The sequence below is a fragment of the Telmatherina bonti genome, assembly GCF_933228915.1.
Source record: "Telmatherina bonti genome assembly, chromosome: 19".
NCBI lineage: Eukaryota > Metazoa > Chordata > Actinopteri > Atheriniformes > Telmatherinidae > Telmatherina > Telmatherina bonti.
Genome location: NC_136617.1, coordinates 23,155,113 through 23,178,187, shown reverse-complemented (window position 1 = coordinate 23,178,187; position 23,075 = coordinate 23,155,113). Strand labels below are relative to the sequence as shown.

At 38.7% G+C, this 23,075-nt stretch overlaps 3 protein-coding genes across 3 annotated transcripts in view; 1 reads left to right on the top strand and 2 right to left on the bottom strand.

The window, feature by feature from the left end:
- The window catches only part of LOC306769673 (putative acyl-CoA dehydrogenase 6), a 22,209-nt gene extending 8,955 nt beyond the window's left edge, over window positions 1-13,254 (bottom strand). The window contains 2 exon segments of the mRNA XM_079258363.1: window positions 6,298-6,426; window positions 13,049-13,254. Coding sequence (XP_079114489.1) covers window positions 6,298-6,426; window positions 13,049-13,249 — 330 coding nt within the window. The 5' untranslated portion in view covers window positions 13,250-13,254.
- A 786-nt stretch (window positions 13,255-14,040) lies between these two features.
- On the bottom strand, window positions 14,041-14,352 carry gngt1 (guanine nucleotide binding protein (G protein), gamma transducing activity polypeptide 1; the record flags this gene model as incomplete). The annotated part of the gene is made up of 2 exons (XM_079259083.1): window positions 14,041-14,166; window positions 14,257-14,352. The coding sequence occupies 2 exons, from the start codon at window positions 14,350-14,352 to the stop codon at window positions 14,041-14,043; spliced, it is 222 nt and encodes a 73-aa protein (XP_079115209.1).
- Window positions 14,353-15,607: 1,255 nt separating this feature from the next.
- tfpi2 (tissue factor pathway inhibitor 2) lies at window positions 15,608-17,759 on the top strand. Its single transcript, XM_079258974.1, has 5 exons — window positions 15,608-15,711; window positions 15,855-16,025; window positions 16,219-16,398; window positions 16,516-16,689; window positions 16,998-17,759. Exons 1-5 carry the CDS (start codon window positions 15,639-15,641, stop codon window positions 17,078-17,080), a joined length of 681 nt encoding a protein of 226 aa, XP_079115100.1. The 5' UTR covers window positions 15,608-15,638; the 3' UTR covers window positions 17,081-17,759.
- Window positions 17,760-23,075: the final 5,316 nt, after the last annotated feature.

The following is a 23,075-nucleotide window of genomic DNA, read 5'->3' as shown; positions in this document are numbered from 1 at the left end:
CCACCTAGCAAGTTTGAGTGCACAGACTCACACACATATAATATACACTGGTGGTATGCTTACAGAATATTCGGAAATTATCTGTTGTCTCTGGAGCAATGCACTCAGTTTAATAACAGGATGTTATCTCTAATTGCGCTATCTGTAATTACGTGTAAAAAGCGCTGCTGGGAGATCAGAAGCAAACCACAGATAAGGGTTGTAATCTCAGTGTCATCTCATCTGTTCCTAGTATCTGAAACCGGATTTTGATCCTTTAAATGGCCCATTTACTAGAAAAGAAAAAAAAATATATATATAAATAAATAAATATTTCTGTCCATTTCTCCCATTCTGACAGTTGAGACCTCAGACGTCAGGTCCTTAATGGTGTAGAGCTGTGCATTAAAAAGCATGTTAAAAATATAGTTTTGTCCTTGCTAAGTTCCATCTCCTTCCATTTCCTTGTTTTGGCCTTATACCGTGAATCACCACACCAATTTTTAAACGAGTAGCTAGTTTTCATGTCTACAGAATTTTATGTCAAGTTGCTTTCGTAATGCATGTCTTTGAGTTTGGTGAACAAAGTTCTCAAAATGTAAGAACTTCACAAACATTTCAATCTGAAAACAGAAGGTTATCTCAATCACCACAGTTTCAGGACCGAAACTGTCACCATTGATAACTAGAATCCATCTTTCTGTTTGCAAGTTGACATGCTGAACTTGACACAAAACATGTTTTTGCTGATGCAAACATAATGAACTGTTAAGCTTTCAAATAGAAAAAATGATCAAAACAACATTTTTATAAAGTCATGAACACAGGATACACTGAACTTGTCCTGTGCACATCCAAATCTAACAAAAATCTGAAAATGTAACGTGTCCGGTCCACAGATGTCGCCAGCACTCAGGCGTAGAAATTGGACATCGCTATCTCATGGCTTGTCAAGCAAATGTGACCCGACAGTTATTCATTTTGTACAAATGTCTTGATGACAACATCCAGGCAGTCAAAAGTAATATGACAAGGCATTTGTGAACGCTCTGTGCAAAGTTTTCCCCTGACTAAATACAGCATGTGAGTGACTGAATGGTGGATGCAAGAGCTGAGTGACAATGAATAATTATGAGTGAATTTACCACATGGAGGCAGGCATCTCAGGCAAAGTGGTTTCAAATCCCCTGACAGGCCAGTTATCTAATAATGGAAAGTCACGGTTTGACGTACTGTCAAAGTCAGCGAATAAAATAAAGGGAGACAAATAAACTGGGACAAAGAGATAGGGAGATGTAGTGGGACAAGCAGACAAGGGAGTGGGGGAGTCGAAAATAAGAGGAAACAGGTGCAGTGGTGGATTGATAAGTCTCCGAGCACCGTGGAAACCCTGTGGCGGTTAATGTGAACGGAGGGAAACACTCAGTTTTAGCCCACTTTAAACAAACCAGCAGGTTGTCTGGTTGAACAAGCAAGCAGAAGAAAAAATAAACAGAATTCTGTCACAAATGTCAACCCTAGACACACACACACACACTTCTTCAGAGCGACAGATGTTCCTCGCCGTGGGTTCTTGCAGGGTGGAGCTCTAGATGAAGCACAAACTGAATGACACATGACCCGAGAACTTAAAAGGTGCAGCTTAAGTTCACGCAACCAGAGACAATGAGATTACTACACTGTAGCTTTTCTAAAATGCTCCACAACCTGAGGCAATACGAGGAAGATGAATCACGGTCTGACGACTTTCTCATTCACAATTCTGTGGCAACTACAATCACAAAAAATATGTCCAGTTAAATGGTTTCCTACTCATGAATAAATGTATCATTGTACTAATATTCAGATATGGTGTTAGTCATATATTTTGAATTTAAGTACTCGTCATTGTGAAGGTTTTCATATTATTCTAGTGAGGTTGTGAAAGAAGAAGCAGCCTGCAAGAACTTGCCAATTTAAAATACTCAAAAGGGGGAAACGTGGAGGTTGCCAAGTTGTATCTGTCAAGCAGAGGACAAGCACATTTTCGCGGCATAAACTGCAGATCCCTCTGTCAGTGCAAAGGGAAGCAGGCAGGGAGCCAGGGGTCATCTCTGTCCTCTCCCTCAGCATGGATGCCATGCAAAAACTTCCTGTTCTCATGTTTTGAAAGGTGGCAAGTGGAAAGTTGAGTTTTGTCTCTGCACGGTACAGAGACACACAACACTGCACCAAAAACTGTAAACAGTTTGCTGCAGTTTGAAACCCAGGGCAGGTAGAAGCCCTGCTTTGCATGGGATTGCTTAACAGTGTTTTCTTTCAGTATTTTTCAGTCAAAGGTCGAATCACATAGTAAAAGTTGTGTCTGTGGCCATGTGGCTTGTCTTAGGCCTTTATTTCAGTACTGTTTTAGTTAACACATCTTTGCTATCAGTAGAGTTTCTGCTTTCATATGACACAAAGTTTGTAAGGTTTACTTGAAGTGCAGAAATTAGCAGCACTGTTTTTATGTTTTTGCTGCATTACCATTTACCTGCTTGCCACTTGCATTGCATCTCGTTTGGATGGAGAATACTTTGAATTTTTTTCCTGTGATTTTGTCATGCTGCATTTTAAGATTTGAGGCTTCCTAGGACTTCTAAAAATCTTCTGCACTTCACACATCTCATGCTGTGGGCCCTCGTGATGACGTGGTTAATGAATTGTTTAGGTTTTTAGGGCAAGACTTGAAACAAGGAAGCAGCAGTTTTAGAATCATTATGCAAAAGCAACATGTTGGATTTCTGAAAAGCTCATTTGAAGCTCATTGGACGGTTCTCATCGTCGCCATCTTGGCAGTATAATGCATGTCATCACTCGATACAAAAAAGGCAAATAGGTGGAAAAAGGAGGGGGGGCTGTGAGCGTGGGGTGAATGATTGAAACCCATCAAACTCCAATCTGCCTGTAACTAAGAGTTAAGCGAGCTAACTCAGAACTAAAGAGAGCTAACCAGGCAGCTAGCTAGGTAGAGGGACTAAGGCCCACTGTTACCCAGCTGAAATCCGAGGCTGTGCTACATTCTGCCTTCTTGCAGCCGGATTGTCAAATCAATCAAAATGACGTGCCTCGAATTGTGTGTGTGTGTAACCTGAAAATGTGTTTATTTCTGCTGTGAAGTTGCCCTTTTTAACATTGGAGTCTAAGTGGATTGACTTTCCTTTGGAGCCCCTAGTGGATGAGGGGAGAACTGCAATATTTGGCACTTAAGCATAGGCTTTTAACAGCCGGAAGTTGCTGATTGGTTTGATCCAAACAAAGTACCACAGTATGTTAAAAAGGATTTTTTAATTAAAAGAAGAATTTGTTGTGTTGCACATCATGGAGGAATGAAGCAGCTTTCTAGTTAGTGTAGGATTAAAGTGGACAGAAATCATGTTCATCTGTCTGTGCAGCCTACACTTCTCTTGGAAGATCTCTGCTTGGTGTCTTCGACCAAGCCTAACCATGCCATTTAATTTTAAAGATCTGACTAAATTGTATTTATAGTATCAGTATAAAGGACAACAGATTAATAAATTGCTTTATTGCTGAACAAGGATTTTTTTTTTTTTTTTTTTTTAAATCAGACTCAGTTTATTTCTTTTTCTTTCATAATTGGTTCACACACTTTCCTGACAAAGGAGTCCTTTCTCTCATCCCACCTGATGAATCATACCTCCATGAAACTCACTCATAAATCCCAAATCCCACAACTGCAATCAAAGCCTCTAAATGAATTAACAATGAAGCGCTTTTGTAGTGCTATTCTTTAGTCAGAAACACGAAACATCTTGTAACTATTCTAACTGCATACTTTTTCAAAGATTCATATTAATGACATGGTAACTTTATCCTTCTGTTATAAAATCTAATTCCACACAAACGGTAACGACAGGGCAAGTATTGTGTTGTTGTGCAAAATCTAAACCATTTCAAATTCCTTCAAGTTTTACAAAGAAAAAAAAACTGTTAAAATGTAGGGAAAGTCAAATGTGTTGTGCTAACACAACGGTTTTGACAAGCAACATGTAGGTCTACTGTTTTGTTTTTCCAGTGAGTATCTCTTAAGCATATTTCAGCATGATAGCAGGTAATCTACAAGTTGACCATACAGCGTGTCTTCACTCAGCCTACTGCTGGGCCGATCCTCCTCTCTAATCTTGTCAACTGGAGCTTAATGCTTGTATACTCAGCACAATTTAATGCCTTCGCCCTCCCTCTTCTCTGACCTACAGACTTGTGGTGGATTCTTCTTCAAAGGACTCAAGAGACTCACTGTTCAATAATCTTGCTCACACATTTACTTTTTCAGCACGTCAGAGCATGATCCACAGATCTTCAACCACACATGAAACACAGATATGTTAAATGAATTGAAAGAGATTAGTCTGTTGCTGTGAGAACATGAAAAACAAAGGACCATCACATCTGCTGGTGACTGACGGGTTTTTTCCCCACCACAAATATCTTATGGTCCTGTATTCTAATGATCCAATTTCCTCCTGTATCTCTTCAGTGACACAGCTGGAACACATGTTGAAATAGGATATATGGCATACTATAGCAGACAGCTGTGGCACAGCTGTCGGCTGTGACACGCACCACAGTCATCGTAGCGGGATAAGTTGTGAACTAGACCAACAGTGATGAATGGCAGAGAAAGATGAGATTAAAAAAAGCATAGGTTTGAGTGTGTGTTGAAGATGATATTCAAAATAGGAACACATGAAACCTTCTTCACTTTACACTGAAATAACACATAAAACCTTCTGCTCACACAGTGAGATTCATCTCTTTTTAAATTAAGGTAACCCTGCTGAATTATAATTGCAGTAGAAAATTTTCCATGACTGTCTTCTTGGGTTCAAAATGTCATCTTTCAAAAACAAAATGTCCAGTCAACGTGTATGATCTCAACTGAGGACTCTACAAAATTAATCAGTTTCAAGTGTACTAAATATAAATATATATATATATATATATATATATATATATATATATATATATATATATATATATATATATATATATATATATATATGCAGTACAACTTGTACAGTTCTCATGCAGTAAAACCTCAAAGTGTTGGAACGCTGTGAAAACTGGATTATTAAAATAAATATATATAAAACAGAATATAAAAACAATCCATTATGAAATTTTTGTCATTTTTATTGTTTTTATTCATCTTTTTACTTGTCTTCTTGGGTATTATAGCAGCAGACTGAGGATCTGGGTACTGTGTTGTTTTTGCCTAATTGAAAAGAAAAGAGAAAACTCTCACTTTTTTTCCCCCTTTTCATTCTACAAAACTCAGCATATGTTGCTCTGAAAGCTGTAAACACCTTCCAGCATTGATGGTGCCTTTCCATACGTGTACTCTACCCATGTCAAAAGGCATGAATGCAGCCCACACCATTAGAAATCCATGCTTTTGAACTGATAACCCAGATAGTCTGGCTCCTCTTTAGTCTGGCACACTGCATTTATCATTTCCAAAAAGAATCTCAAATTTCACTTTGTCTGAGCAGGAAGCAGTTTTATACTTTGTCTCAGCCAATTCACATGAACTTTGCCTCAGAGTAAACAGCAGCATCCCTTGATCATTTTCATATATGAATACTTCTTTGCATAACATACCTTAAGCTGAATTTGTAGCTAGCACAGCAAATCATCACAGACAGTAACTTCTAGAAACTCATGCAGTGGTTTTCAAGACAAAATATGACTTCTGCTAACGCAATTCAATATTAACTGTCTCTTGTACTCAAAGATGTATCCAGTGTCTTTCAATGATCTTTAGTAACGTAGATGACAGTTTAATCAGAGGCTTGGCTATTTTTGTTGAGCCACATTATTCTGGTGGTCCTCAGTCCAATTATACAGATTGCTAAGCCTTGCACAGCCTTTCACTTCTGAGAGACTCTTATTCAAATAAGGCATAAACATCAATTAAAAAGATATATTTAATTTATTATATTTTTAGTATACTTATACCTCTCCTTCAGATAATGCTTGAAATCCTCCAGATTCCTTACACTCAACGAGTCTTCGAAAATCAGTTTATTTTAACAAGAGAGCAAGAAAGAGGAAAAACAATCTCAACTGCAAAGTTCTTCTCAGTCATTGAGGTTGATATCTATCCCAGTATGTGCTGCTCGTCTTCTGCAAATATAACAACAACAATGGAACTAAAGAAACACAGTTCATTTCTAGGTTACACTTAAAACCAACATACTCAATGACTGCACAGTATCTTGGGGACTGTTGAGTCATTTTTGCAGTGCAACTCTCATCCCTCAACAATGATCATGAAACTGTCTTACCAACTGGTTTGTTGACTCCTAGAAATCCAGCATTTCCCAGGATCTTGAATATTTTGTGGGCCGGAAATTTCCCCTCTGCTTCCCACTGATTCACATGAGGGTTGATCTCCTGCTCGATGAGCTGCAGCACAAAGACAACAGCAAAGAGATATGACGGTAAGGGAGGTGCACCGTGAGGGTCTACTAGTCATGCAAATTAAAAATCAATTAGTTGTTGTATCCTCAATAATGCAATGAAGAATAGTTCATACTGATGGGAAAATTGTAAAATGCTGTTTGTATGATACAAATGATCCATACACAAGAGTTTTGTTACAGTCTGTGGGCTTTAGTGTGTCCTGGTTAATTAAGACAGTAAGAGCTGTTAATCTTTCCTTCTGCCTCCAAATGAAGGCCGGGAGGTGGGGTGACTCCTCCTGAGCTGAAGCTGCAGCTAACTTCTGGGTTAACTCCCTTTTTTACCCAGTAGTGGTAAAGCAGGCTTTGCTGTACCCAAGACATCTTTGGCACAGATTCATGAAGCTTGTATCAAAAACATTCACTGCTAAACATACAGTTTCTGACCGCTAACAGTTTCTGTTTGGACCACCCTGATCTCAGACCAGCTGATGTGCTGTGTCTTTCTCCCTCTGAAAAGGGCCGTACAGTTCTTGTAACATATTTGCAATGAGACATAACCCCCCCCCAAAAGTCTATAGTTAAACATAGCAGTCAGCTTTGCACAGCCCTTTGATTACTCCAGTTATAATGATGATAAACACACTGGAAGCCTGGGTGGCACAACATATCAGATGCATACAGAAATATTGTGAAGGTATCATGAAGGCTAAATGTGTCTAAGGCTGTTTTCTTCTCTTCAGTATGTTTGCATTTAACCATTTGCATGCGGATCTTTTATTACTCTATGGTTCTCATATCATTTTGTTCCTGGCAGGATATCATTAACCTCTGAAGTAATATTTAATATCAGCATGCAAAACCAAAGCTCAGTACTGAACCCACAATAATTTAATTCTCTCCAGGTCAGCAAGCAATCCAGCCACAAAGCCTGGAGTGGAAAACGACGAATCTCTATGAGATATGCTTTACGAGTGGAACAAAAGATTTGTTTAAAAACAAAACAAAAAAAAAAGCAGCAGTGAGAACACAGCTGTAGGTAAAATACAGCTTTCTTTTCATACTAACTTTTAACGGCAGCCTAGCATTACAACTTTACGATACTTTCCAACACAAATATACATTAAATACTGATTTATACAGGAGCAATAAATGTGTTGTTGGTGATAATATTAAAAACTAGAAAAGCACTCAGAGAGAGCCATTGGCCCTCCACCAAGGGCCAATGGCTCTACCTCACAATGTTAAAAAATCCTTTAAAAAATACCTGAATGACCTGGATCACCACCAGGATTTAATCAGTTCTTCCTTTTCACATTTCCAACAACAACTTCTGAAAATTTCATGAAAATCCGTCCATAACTTTTTGAGTTATCTTGAACACTAACAGACAAACAGATAAACGGGAGATAAAACATAACCTTCTTGGTGGAGGTATTGATTATTGCACATCAGGAGTAACTTTTGCCTTATCTCTTGAATCCAAGTTCAAGCAGCAGTGTGATCCATCAGTGAATTAATCAGTGAAAATGGCCCTGATGACCTTTTCATGGTTAGCTATGAAAATGTCATCAGTGGATCGCTAGCCTGGCACGCCAGACTCAACACAGAGCGACTCAGTCTGGAGTCCCTCCCCTTCATGGAGATTTGCATCGGTATTAAACAAACCGGCCACTCTGATTGGTTGATCTGAGGAGACTCTTGCCTCTTGCCTCGCGTCACCATGTATTCTTCAAAACATTCAAGATGGCGCATGGATATAGCGGGCGTTAGTTTCTTTGTATTGTAAATGCCATTTCTGTACTGCGCCGTGTTTATTTTCTTCTGCTGCATTCGCTCTACTGAACACTTCAGTACATTGTAGGCAGCCGCTTTACTGACGTCACGTCCGCCATTTTTCTGATTGGTTTACTCCACGGTTGTTTCTCCCGCCCCAGAAATCCATTGATATGAATGAGTCCCCAGACTCTACTCTGGTACAGCGAGAGTCTGGCTTGCCAGGCTAGTGGATTGCATCCTGGTTTGGAATGAGTTAATTTCGATAGCGTGACTCATTTCAAGCACCTTGAAGTGGATCACAGCTGGAGAAACATGTTTGTTGTGATGCCCTTTTTTTAAATTTATTCTTTACAGATAATATGTAGATGTATAGTTTGGGCTACACTTTATGTTGAATTTTGTCCTTTTTCTTTTTTATTTATTCTGCTTCACACAAGCTTTTTTAGTACGGAGTTGTAGTTCCCACTGCATTTATAACAGTTGGTATGAAGTATTGACATTATGTTAATGCAATGTTAGAAGTGAGGGAGAAAAAAAATAAGAAATCAAATTTTATTATCATCCCATAAAAAAGGTTTACCATGACATGCACAGAAAAATAAACACCAAGTCCTATTAGTTTTTTTTTCTTTTTCTTTGAAGTTGCTTAGAAAAATCTTCAAAAACAATACTGATAAAGTATTAACTTTTTTTTTTTTTCCACAAGATTTACAAAACATGTCGCAGTCTCCTGCTAAAGCACACTGAGCAAAGCCAGCCAATCCCTCAACAGGCCAAACAAAACTGTTCAAAACATGGCAGACAGAAAACATGCTCATCTCTTCACCATTGAGAACAGAAAACAGACTCATTTTAATGATACAGGAGACGTAACTGGACCTAAATCATGCTAAATCATGGCATAGCATTAAACACATGGAAGGAAGGAAGGAAGGAAGGAAAGAAGGAAAGAAGGAAAGAAAGAAAGAAAGAAGCCATTATTCACCCCCTTTAACCTGAATTCTATGTTAAAGTTCAGATCCTGAGGAGGGAAAGGGAGGGACGACTAGTTGCTGGAAAGGGAAACATAAAGGTCATCAGGGAGTGATCTCGCATGACCCTAAAAAGACTATTTTGCACAATTTGTACTACACATGAGGGATTTCACATCTCTGAGCTTCCACGTAGTGACACAAGGTGAAAACATTATTTCATTATGTTCTGCCAGGAGAGTTGCTGCTTTTTGCCAGATGTGACATCTCAATTAAATTCAATTCAATTCAGCTTTATTTGTATAGCGCCACTTCACAACAATGTTGTCACAGGGTACTTTACATACACATCATTTCAAGCCAATTCATGCATAGCCTATAATAGAAACCAACTGATTGCATCGAATCATGACTTCGATCCAATCCCCCATCCTGAGCATGCACGAGGCGGCAGTGGGAAGGAAAAAACTCCCATTTAACAGGAAGAAAACTGCCGGCAGAACCCGGCTCAGGGAGGGCAGCCATCTGCCTCGACTGGTTGGGGTGGAGAGGACAGGAAAGACAGATCAACATGTACAACTGCACATCTAAACTGGGATTTGTTCTGTTCCACTAAAACTGTTGTTACAAAATATATATAATAAGCCAGAAATTATGAAGTGGCAAGTTATGATATTGTAAAGAAATCCTGATATTTCTGAAAAGCATGTGAATTTTCCTGCTTCAAAACTAATTTGCAATAAAAAGCACAAAACAGCAGAGCTGCAACTTGTTTATTTTCATCAAGTAACTGACTGAAGAATAACTTGGAGAATGATCTAATTATAAGGAAAAAATGTTCTTTTTATCAGTTTACTGTCAGAAAATCTGACATATCTGAAAAGCTACAACTATTAAATGTGATTTGTGATACATTATAAATATAATATAATATAATATAATATAATATAATATAATATAATATAATATAATATAATATAATATAATATAATATAGAAAACATTTAATGATTTTAAAATTTGGGGATTAAATTTTTGCCTTGGCCTTTAAACAAAAGACTTTTCTGTATTCTAAAATTGTAATTATTAGTTTGTTTCCAAGATAAATGTGAGCTCATTTACCATATAAACATTATCAAGCAATACTGTTACTTGATATTGAGGCAGTTATAAATACTGTATTTTTATTTGTAAAATATCTAACACTTTTTTTTTTAAATCATGGAAAGATGATGTAAATAAAAATAATGAATAACATTTTTACTTCATTAATCCGGTCTGGTAAATTAGGTTCTACATCTTACCCATCTTAAGGTTGGGACCCAAAGAACATTTCAGGGGTTAAGAGCCTTCCTAAGGAGCCCCCAGTGGGATCCCACCATGCTGACAAGAAGCTCACCTCTGTAACCACTAGCCCACTGCTCATCTATATATAGTGAAATACCATCATCCAAGTTTTTGTTAGGTTATTAAATTTGATTTAGAATAAATAAAACAAACCAAAGTTAAAAGGCAGAACACTAGACCTCCAAATTGTTCTGCAACTGCATCTTAAATATGTATAGCTGTCATGCTTTACAGGACATCCCAGGAAAAACCAAGGGAACTGCTGACCTGCCTGCATGCCAGCTCTAGCCAGGTTTTCTACATGCATAGGTCTATGATGACCTATAAATAAAATTAGCAGTGTTAAACAGGAGTTTAACCTTGAGCGGTAACCAAGGGATTTCCTACAAACTAAATTTGTGTAGCATTTATAAAGGCGCTACCCAACAATGAATCATTTTAATAAACCATTCTGCCTTAAGTTCCTTTTCCTGCAGCCTTCACATATTGTTCTGCGTTTCCTTTTCACATTTTCATCCTTCCCAGTAGTCCCAGTGCTGCTTTATTTTCAGCCCTCTGGCAGCCTTTAAAAAGGTTTAGTCAGTCAACAATCTTCCCTCCATTTGTTGCAAGAGTTTGCTTGTTGCCTTTTTTAAGCTTTTGTTATTTTGACTGGCTGGATACATTGTGTGTCCGGTAATATAAATCCTGAGTCAGAGAGATGGCTAAAGCAGCACTTCATTGTTTGTTTTCATATATCGTTCAGCTATGACGGTAAATTGACTGGGTAATATTGCTCATCTTGTTTTCCTGGGAAAAATTGCGTCCAGGTACTCGTACATATGTTACTGTAACATTTGACAGCTATGGATGATCAGTGTTACTGGAATAGAATAAAAATGTTGCAAAATTCTGAAAATCTTTCATCCCTCAAAGAGCAGAAATCCTTTGATGTTTTAGTCTTTTTAAAATCTATTTTTGGTCAAGAGCTGACTAAAAACTCAGCAGCTGCATGTTTGAAATTTCAGGACTCATTATTTAACATAACATACATGTACAACTCTGAAGATATTAAAGTAAATGCTACTTAAACAATCCATCTGAATTACTCTCTCAGACAAAGTAAAATGAATTCTTATCCAAGTTAATCTTCACCGTCAGGTTAATATTATCTGCACAGCAAAATATTTTAAAGTTTTGTTGAGACAATTTAATGGAAAATTGCAGACATTTCTCAATAACCACACTATGTAAAATACAGGCAAAAATAAAAATAATAATAGTAATTAGTGTGTGCTTCCACCAAACCAAAAACCTCTATTTATTTTCAAACTGAATATTTATAAAGCTGCTAGCCTTAATGGTTACAGGAAGGGAAACGGCTTTCTTTGGAACATCTGAAAATGATATAGCTTCTTGTTGAGTCTGGTGTGGGATTGTAAGAAAGACTAAAATATCTGTTTATTCTAACTTATTCGTAGTAGAGCAGGGGTGCCCGAAGTTAGTCCTCGAGGTTTTTGGTGTATCCCTTCTATCAAATGAATCCAACAGCCAATGATGTTCTGCACAATTACTGATTAGTTTGAGTCAGGTGTGTTGGAACAGGGATACATGGAAAACCTGCAGGATTGTGACCCTTGAGGACTGGAGAAGGGCGCCTCTGCTGTAGAACCAATTTCATCTGCTGTCAGAACCATCAGTGTGTATCCACAGCAGTCCTGTCATTGTATCAGCAACTTTTCCACCTGTAACTAATGAAATGGTAAAAGGAAGAAAGAACTTTTGTCTTCATAGCTATTTGGCTATTTGATTTTACTTGCTCACATTTAGACTGAGCAGTTTTGTTTTTTTTAAACCAAAGATAACATGCCTACTTGCCCTGCATGTTTTAGATATGTTCCTCCTCCAAAGCACCTGAGTAAGATTCCTCATCAAGTTCTTTGCATCCTATTAATGATCCATTTATTTCATTCAGGTGTGTAAAGGTAGGGTTGCCTATAAAATATGCAGGGCAGGGGATCCTGAGGACCGGAATTGAGAAACACTCATACTAGTCATGCAACTTCCTATTTGTTGCAGGATAAGTTTAGACGTGGCTGCATACTCAAAGAGGGACAGGACAGATGTTCTGCACGTCTGTAAAAGCACAGCTGGCAACGAGGGTCGTGGAAGTAGGTCATGAAAACATACAAGCCAGTGTCTGGAAGTGTAAATCCGTGTAGCCTCGGTGAACCTTACTTCTTTCCATTGTACACGCACTTATCAGCAGCATTTTTAAACGGTACCAGCAGCCAAGTAAAGCAGCGTGTTTGTAGCCTAATGCAGACACAAGACATTTACCGAATCATAACAAGCCAGCTATGACCTCTCACCTAGTTTTACCTGCCAGCCACCACACCACAGCATCGCTTCCTCGAGTAATACTGAACAGAAAAACATTGCTTCTTGGGAGAAGTTTTCAGTTATCATCCCCAAAAAGCAAGACACTGACTCTATTTAGCTCCCTCTGTTTCTAGTAAACTTTTCTGTCAATGTTAGCAGCTCTGCATACCTTTCTGAGGGCCTCCTTCAAGGCAAAGTGCTCTTGTGTGTAGATTAAATGGTCAGACGCGGTCTCCGGAGCGCTGGACGCTGCAGGTTTGGACGACACATGTTCAGACAGCGACCGGACCCCAACATATGAGGTGCGTTTGTAGAAATTGCGGCTGCTGGCTAGCAGGTTTAAACACCGAGCAGTCTCGCGCAGCGCCATCTCTGTTGACTTCACTTGCGCATGCGCAAATCGTGTCTCTTTATGGGAAGCAAAAAGTTTTTTTTCTGAGGCACTTTTCAGGTATTAAACATAAATTTTTATTTTTATATATATATATATATATATATATATATATATATATATATATGTGTGTGTGTGTGTGTGTGTATACACACACTCACATGCCTCTTACTAGGATAATTTCCTTTTAAATCTTGACACACACATCCTTCCTTTTTACGTTAGTTTAACCAATGAAAAAATAAAATAACCACGCTTGCACACACCCATTTGTTTAATATTATAATTTAAAGTTTAATATTACCCATGTTACATGCTACGCAATAACCACATAACAAAAGGTTTGGTAAACTAAATGCATGCAAACTGAATAATGAATAAATATATATGCTTTATACATTATCTAAAATCCCTTAGGGAATCAAGGAGACGGGCTTAGTTATAAACATGCACATTTAATGACAGCTGCTTCGTTGTATGAAACAACACACAGGGTCATTTACTGAGACTATTTACACCACATGAGAGAGAAGCTTTATTATAACTTTTGCTGATCAAAACTCTTACTTATTGCATCTTTCCAAGGAATAATATAAGGCTACAAATCTGACCAGAAGATGGGACAGTGTTTACATGACAGCTGGTGTAGCTTTGTAAATTCTTTCCTTATTGTGTCCTTCTAGTTGTCTCAGTCTGCAAATCCATTTTACGAGGGGAGGGAGAATGTCCTTGGTGCTAATCTGAGATATGAAAAGCTCCTCGGGTCCTTTCTAGCAGATGACACAGCCACCTTTCTCCTTGAAGGGGTTCTTCTCCTCTGAAATGCCTTTGACGAGGGTGTCCTCCTCCACTCCAGCTTGAATGTATTCCTTGATTTCCTCACAGCATTTAGATGTCTAAAATGATTGGGCAAATGTCTGTTTGTTTTTTGCTTTTCTACAAATCACATTTGTCATGTCATCTATTGCAAAATAAAATGAACTTACCAACCACCTCTCAAGTTTCACTTCAAGTTTTAGTTGGTTTACTTCCATAAGAGCCTTGTCCTTGTCCGTCAAGTCCTCCACATTTATGACCGGCATTCTCTGTCAAAGCAAATCAACTATTTGACATTTTTCCACTCTCATTGCTACATGACTTAGAAATAATCTTAAAGGACATTAACATACACTTCACAACACTTAAAAGAAAAGGAATACACTTACGACTGCTTAAAGCTAGCGGTCCTTCACCACCGAAATCCTGCTGAAGAATCCTTCTCCTCTCCCTCAATCTGGGTTATAAAGTAATCTGGTCAAATGATTCTAATCTTCTTATCTGATTAAAACAAGGTCCTACTGAATGATCATGCCAGTACCACCAGCATGGTATCACAGGACGGAGTGAATCAGATAGTTGTCTGTTTAGTCATTTTGATGTTAAAACAAGTACATTCATTTACTGTATATGCCAGGTTACATTTGGGAGTGTGCTGTTTTCACTGTATGCTTCCCAACAGTCAGATGTGGGTTTAGGGCTCGTTCTATATGTATCAGGTCATTTTGATAAGACGGCTAATCTGTATTTAGCCTCTACCTGTCAAGGTGGACACACATCATTGGTTTAAACATGACTGCATGGCAGTTTTCTAGTAACATCTATGGTCGTGGTCCATACACAGCAGTGGGGTGTTTTAATGACACCATATATTAAAAAAAACCTGTTTTTATCATGAATTTTAACTTGAGTTTTCAGTTAATACTGCTTGACGCGAGAGGTTACAGTTACAGACTCTTGGAGGTGGCTGCAGTCACTTAGCAAAACAAATGATAACACAGACTTCATGTACCAATGTGAGGTGGGGTGTGTGTGTGTGTGGGGGGGACTCAGATCCAGTCAGACTGGTATGAGTGGGAACTTGGCAGAATGGCTCAGGTTAGATAGTTTAATGTTTCACAAGAGTCAGTTTTCGTCAAGAGGATTTACTTCTTCTCTGGAAGATTTAATAACATTCTGGGATGTGAATGTATCTGTGTCATCATCATCATCATCATCATCCTCATTCTCCTCACTATTACTAGCCTGTAAAAACAACTATGTGATCTTAATAAATCAGATAGAATTCAGATTATTATTTTAGTTTGGTTGGATCCAGTCTTAGTCACAGCATTTGGTCCAAACTACGCAGTTACTATGTAAAAACGTCCCTCTCTGATGTCATTAATAAAATCATCACTGCTTGAAATCACGTTCCCGTAGCGTGGAAATGAGTCATTAGGCTACATCCCCGCCCATGAAGTCCCACTGGAAAACGCTCCTATAAAGCTGGAACAAACTGGGATGGTCGGCACACATCGAGCGGAAAAGTTTGCAGACAGAACAAAACACGATGGAGTTTGTCTTGTTGGCGCTGCTCGCTTTTTTCTCCTCATCTCACGACGTTTTGGCGCTCTCGCTCAAAGGTAAATGCATCTTTGCATCATTTTTAAAGTCGCTTTCCTAAAACATTTTCTGTCACATGACCTCCCCCCACTCACCCAACCATGGAGGAGCGATGTTTAAACCTGGTCAGAGTTTCTAAAGGTGGATTTTGTTTTGAACGCAGGCGCTTGTCTTCTGCAAGTGGATGAAGGACCTTGCAGAGCAGAAATTGAGCGTTATTATTACAACACCATCAGCCAGAAGTGCGAGAAGTTCTACTATGGGGGCTGCTTGGGAAATGGCAACAACTTTAAGAGCTTTGAGGAGTGCCATAAAGCCTGCTTCAAAATCCCAAGTAAGTTCAAGGAAGCTTAAAGAGCATGCACTTTGCAGGGTTGTTGAATGTGCAAGCGGGTGTGGTTTGTAACCAGTAGAAGTTAAACACAAGAAAGAGAAAATATGATTTTTTTTTGTTTGTTTCTAGACTTGGTCAGATATATGGAAGTGTTTAATCTCTAATCCCTGTATACTTTAATTCTTCTTCACAGAAATCCCCCAAATCTGCAGGTTTCCTAAAGAGGAGGGATGGTGTCGTGCCCTCATACCCCGCTACTTCTTCAACATGAGCACCATGCAGTGTGAACCCTTTTACTACGGGGGCTGTGGGGGGAACTCCAACCGCTTCCAAGACCTCACTTCCTGCATGGAGTACTGCAGTCCACAGAAATGTTTGTAGACGCTTTGAAGAAAGGCATTTCAGTTATAAGAAATCGTTAAACAATCAGTGGAAATGAATTAGAGGTATTGATTTGTAGGCTTATTCTCGTGCTTTTGTCTTTCAACAGCTGTTCCTGTGCTCTGTTTGGACCCTGTGGACAAAGGGAGGTGCTCAGCCTCCATCACTCGGTATTACTACAACAAATCCACCAAGATGTGTGAGGAGTTTGTGTACTCGGGCTGCGGAGGGAGCAGCAACAACTTCGTCTCTCGGCAGAGCTGCACTGATGTGTGTGTTAAAGGTGCGAGAGTGTGAGCAGGGAATCCATTTGGTGCATGTTTTGCCGTCTGGAGGGTGGTATGCAAGCTAAGTCAAAAGGGGAACAAGGCCAAAATGTAATCAGATTACTTCCCTATCAGGTATAGAAAAGCTCAACGTGAAGAAACCGTTTGCATGACCTCCATAAAACCATCCAGCCTGTTATTATGTTGTGACTGATGAGACAGTGACTATCTCTGGAAGCTCCTGCTAACGTAATCTGGACTTTAGAAAATAAACAATTATTAGAATATGTAAACTAAACTAATCAGCTGTTTTTTTTTCTCCCAGGAGGGGTAAAGCACACAAACCAGAGGAAAGGTCGGCGCATGAGACGGAACAGAAACAATCGCTTCATCCTCTTGCGGGCGTAGACGTCTGACACTCTCAGGAATCATCACTTGGACAAATCCTTCACGGAAACTACAGTCTATACTGATTACTCAAACGTTGACAAGGTCGTCTTTGTAGTTATGAGGCACACATTGCGACTGTATTTTTTAAAGCCTCTTTAAATGAGTTTTTATTGTATGCTATTGATAATATTTGTTAATACTACACCAGTGTTTCTGATTTTGTATTTTGATACTTCATGTATGTACTGTATGTTGTATATGATCTTTTAATATTTGCTCAGCTCTGTTTTTTTTGATAATTTACAGAATTTGTAGAAGAATTCCTCCTTTTTCTATCTGATGACTACACAGTGTGTTATTTGAAAAATGAGCAAACACAAAGCAGGAAAATTCCAGTTTCCCTCACCGCAATAATGCATGCAAATAAACATCATGTGTGTTTTCTTAGGGGGAAAAAAAAAGGAAAAAAAAGGGCTTTGCTGTTTTTTATTTTCACTTTCACTTAATAACCAGGTTGTTCTTTAATTCCCCACCGATGCTGCTGTCTCCCAACTATATCTGGGAATACCTGCGGTGCATTTGAGTCTCTCTCAGCCACTTCAGGGAAGCTTTGAATAAGGAAGGAAGCAATCATGAATCAACAAAAACAATACCAGGATCACTAGAAGGTTTCTGAATAATCAGAGGAAGCTGTGGGTTCCCGAGCTTTCAGCAGTGATTAACTCGTCATTTTTCATCAAGTATATGTAACTACAATGAAATGATATGACTGAAATAAAATGCATGCATGCATTTACTCACTGGCCACATTATTAGGTACGTCTCAGTATTGAGTTGTGTATTTTACCTGCAGAACTGCCTTAATTATCTGTGGCATCAATCCAACAAAGAACTCCAAAGATTCCTAAAGGATTTTAATCCACAAAGACGTGTTAGTGTCACACAGTTGCTGCAGATTTGTCGGCTGGACAAGCATGATGTGAATTTTTTGTTGCACCACATCCCGTATGTGCTGTGTTGGACTGGGATCTGACAACTGGAGGCCACTGGAATACAGTGAAGCCCCTGTCATGAGGAATAAACCATGTTGATTTGAGCTTTGTGACATGGTGTCTCTGATGAAACACTGTGGCCCTAAAGGGATGAACAAACATGGTCAGTGACGGTGCTCAGGTAGGCTTGGTGTTTAAGCATTTATTAGTTGGTAGTAAGAAACCAAAAAATATCCCATAAACATTTACACCAGCACCGCCAGCATGAACTATTCATACAAGGCAGGTTGGATCCGTGCTTTCATGCTGTTTACACCAAACCCGACCATCTGACTGTAGCAGCTGAAATGGAGACTCATCAGATCAGGAAATATTTTACCAGCCTTATATTGTCCAGTTTGGTGAGTGTGTGTGAAATGTTAGTTTCCTGTCCTTAACTGGCACAAGTGGTATCTGGTTTGGTTTTTATGCTGCTGTAGTCCATCAGCTTCCAGGTTTGTCAAGTTGTGGATTCAGAAATGATTTTCTGTACAATTGGCTCTTATTTGAGTGCATTTACATGCCTTTCTCTTATTTCCAGCCATTCTGCCCGTTCTTCTCTGACATCTGACATCAACATGACATTTTTTATCCAGACAACTGCTGCTCACTGGATATTTTCACTTTCTCAGACCATTCTATGAAAATCCTAAAGATGGTTGTGTGTGAAAATCCAAGTGGATCAGCAGTTTCTGAAAGACTCAGACTTGCCTGTCTGGTACCAAAATCCATGACTCAAAGTCACTTAAATCCCCTTTTCCTCCCCATTCTGTTGCTCGCTTTGAACCTCAGTTCAGAATCGGCAGCTTGGATGCTTTTTCTTCTCACTTCTGTTCTCACTGTGCCTTGCTTTTTATGCTAATTTTCCTCCCTTTTTGTGAAAGAGGAAGACCCGTTAGACCTGAATGCTGATTTATTACTGGAATTCACCTATTTTGTGGATTCAATCAGCTAAGTCCATTTTTCTGCAGGTTTTATGACTCCATGCATGAACATGGACAACAATCAGCTCAAATATAGAGAGATGATACAGTTGAAGCTAACTGGCAGCTGGATGCTACCTTTCCTTTCTCTACAAATGTTTTTTTTATACAAGTTTTTTGCAGAATGTTACTCTGTTGTAAACCAAAATTCACAGAAAGGTCAAATTTGAGATGGATGAACTTAACCCTTTAACCCTTTAACACAACAGACTAAAGACTGCTAACAGAAAGCTAATTACCACTAATACGACTTAAAAAAAGAAGCTGTCTGCCTCATAAAGAATCTTTGGATGGATGTCCTCCCTGGAACAACTCTTGGGGTAAAGCCTAGGAAAGTATAGCTTCCTGGAACATGAGAAGATGAATACCTGGGAAAAGAACTCAGATTTCTCAACTTGCTGGCCTGCATTAGCAGCTCACTTCTGGTCTGCTTGCATGCAGAGGGGGTAACAGCAGCAGACAGATGCTAAAGGGATGATAAATAAACTACCTAAACAACAGACTGTGCTGAACAGATTTGCTCCACTACTTCATAAATCAGCATCTTTTTCTAATGAACGGATGGCCTCTTAGCGTCACAGCGTGGGATAAGGCCTCATGGGGAGTTTCATGAAAACAGACCACAGGGAAAGCCTGGGTCCCACTGTCTGATCGTGGGCGATGGCACTGTTCAAGATCTGGGATTCACATGTAGTGAAAACATGAAAGTTATTGTTTTCCCACTGATGTGGTCCCTGACACGACGATAAGGATCATGGAAACTGTGGCAGCAAGTCTGACAGTAAAACAGATAATTTTGCATACCAGGATGAATGACTTTGTGAAGCAAAAGTCTGAAATGCTCCAACAGGACTTTGCTGACCTGCTGAACAGTTTGCTCTCTGGGTGCTTTTATCAGTGCCAATCAGAAGAGATTTGGCAGATTGCTGGCACTAAACACACTTTTCACATCCTGTGATGCTCATTCTGCCTACTTTATTGACAAGTTACTTTTTTTTTTCCAGGAATGGAGACATCTTCTTAGGAAAGAGGGACTTTCTCTGATCAGGAGTCAAGCTGCTTGCTTCAGACCCATCTTTATCCCTGCATCATCAAACTGTTTCCTCCACTAAGGACAAACAAGCAAAGTCAAAACATGTGAATTTAAAAACTGGTGGGATTGAACTGAGAGTCTGTATCTACAGACCCCTGAAACCTCTACTGCACATTCCCTTGATGAATCCTCCAAACGTCTGTGCATTGCTTGCATTTATTCTGACTGTCCTGTGTTTGTGGGTGAATAATGTGAGAGCTGCAAAAAAGCTCTTGAATATTCTGGACAAATGTGGACGTTCTCGTCGTGTAAAAGATCCAAAACAGTCAAATTCCTGCCAACATGCAATATTTACACGACTGCTGTCTTAATACTTCAGACTCTCCGTGCATTGTTGTCTATAAGACCATGCGACTTTAGTAATTATGCTGAAAAGCTAATAATATGTTTGATCTGATTATTTTTTTTATTTTTACATCTGATGTTGTGGTAAGTGATGCTGCAGCTTCAGATTTGACTGTTTTTGTTAAAAATGCCAAAAGTTTTATGCAAAAGAATAAATGATAAATAAAAACACTTTTGTATATTTGTGTATTTATAAAGGACTCCTTTTTGCAACACAAACAAATTTACCTTGGCTGCGTCTGCATGATCAAATACCATGTGATTGGCTGATTAACTTTTTGTGTTAACAAGTAGTTTCGAACGGATGTACTTAATAAAGTGACTGATAAGTATTTTTTCTCTCCAGCCAAATCATTTGACATGATGTTCTAAAGTTTTATTTCCTTTTTGGTCAATACCAAAATGATGTATACATGAAGGTGCCGCAAGAGGAACGTGCACACACTCTGTGTGTGTAAAATATCCTGACTGCCCTAAAACTGTGCTTTGTTCTATCTCTCAGAAAAAAATTGAATTCTGAAGTGCAATGTGATTTTTCAGACAATAAATATTTATGGCAGATATCAAAGGATGCTACTCTCCCGTTGGGCTCGGCTATAAATAGCAAAAGCAGACAGTGCATGTGGCTGAGCCCTCAAGGACCAAAGTTAAATCATCTATTAGACAGTCGAATGAGACAGGCTGTCAAGTTAACAGTGTGTATGCAGCTTCTCAAAGGCCACATAATCTTATCATCACTAATGCTCACAATGAAATCTGAGCGCTTATTTCAACTTCCATTTGAGAGTTAACTTTTCTTTTTGATCTTTTTATGGCACAAAACTCAACTTGAATTTCAAAAGAACACTTTTTATGACATAATTAGGCATAACCCGGCCTTGTTTGCTTGTTTTTTTTTTTCTTGTTGTTTTGTCTGGCTTTTTTCTTTTGTTTTTAAAAGCTGGTCATACAGATGTAGTTGTTTGCTCTGAGGCTGATTACAACTTTTAATTTGATATTCTTATGGTCCTATTAATCATTTGAACAGACTCTGGGGTTAACTTTTAATTAGAATTAATCTCTGTCTTAGCCCTTGAATGGGCAGTCATATCATGCTCTTTTCAAAAGATTTTGAGTAGTTCAGGGAGCTGGGGATGAATTGATCCTGCTTTGGTTATGTCATTAGCTGCAGTACATTACACAGTGTCATTTTAAAGTCTCTTTTCTCAATGGTGATTAATAGTTATTTACACTGAAACATGATTATCATTTGAAAGAGGATTAATTCCAAGTACAGGGCTCCTTCTCTCAATTACTCAAACAGCAGTGATGATTGTTTTTATTCATTGTCATATCCAATTATCATTTAAGAAGCCTTGGGATTCTGTTGGAGAACATCTCAGACGCCCCCTAGTGGCAGACTCACAAGTAACACCCAAAGGAACCAAAAATAAAAAAATATGTTTTTGGTTGCAAATAAAATAAAGTCCTCTGATATATTTTTTATGTTTTGAACATTCATTTATTAAGTTAAACAAGCTGTGTTGCAGTCATTTGATTTTCTACTTTGTTTAAGTAAAAATCTGCAAATAAAATTTTGTAAAGAGGAAAACTCATGCCAGCTCAATTGTTTAAGACATTACAGACTGCTTTAATAAGTATTTGCAGAAAAAAAAACTCTGTCTGTAGAGTTCTCTTACAGCTTTAGGCATGGGAGTATGCAATGCGTTCGATCCGCTCTCTCTTTTGTTGGGACACAAAACCAAATCATGATGTTTTCCTCTAATAAATCTGACACTGGTTAATGGGTAAGTGAATTAGGAACACGATTAAAAAAATAGACAGAAAGCAAAAACAGTCCAAAAAAACTAAACTAAACTTTCCAAAGTTGATGGTATCATCATATCAACTTCTAGACTAATAAATCTTCTCCAACTCTGTAAGTGTCCCCAAAGCCACAGACAGGAAATCCATTATAGCCGCTTGTGATTTTATCTGTAAACAAAACAGCCTTCTCTATAGATAGATGCAACATTTTTATTGCTTATGAAAACTTCCTTGCTAATGTAACAGGAACTTAGGCCAAATGTTGATACTGAATGGAAATACGTCTCTTAGGGTGATTGTTGTTTGTTCTTGATGGACTTTCCAGTTTCATGACATATTTACCTTCCTTGGTTACCTTTAATCCATTTAAATGGTTTATTACATCGCCAAATTCACACCGGGAAGAAGAAAAGTCAAAGTAATTACTAAAAATAAGCTGAGGTCAGTCTTACAGAAGATGTTTTTACACCCTGCTGTGTTGGTTTTTAGTTTAAAAAAAGAGCCGACCTGCAGCCAGGGGCATTGAATTGTGGCCACAGAAGCATACCATAAACACAACTTCTGTTTTAACACCCACCATTTCTTTGCTGTCAGTTTGGTCTGTTTAAAATGTAGACCAAACATGTCAGCTGCCCCGACATGGCATCAGAGTTTCCCCAACATCCATCAGCCTCCACTGCATGAAGAGGAATGTGTCTGTCTCCCCACCCCCCCCCCATCCCCCTCACACACACTGGGGATTGATGTGTCTGGTG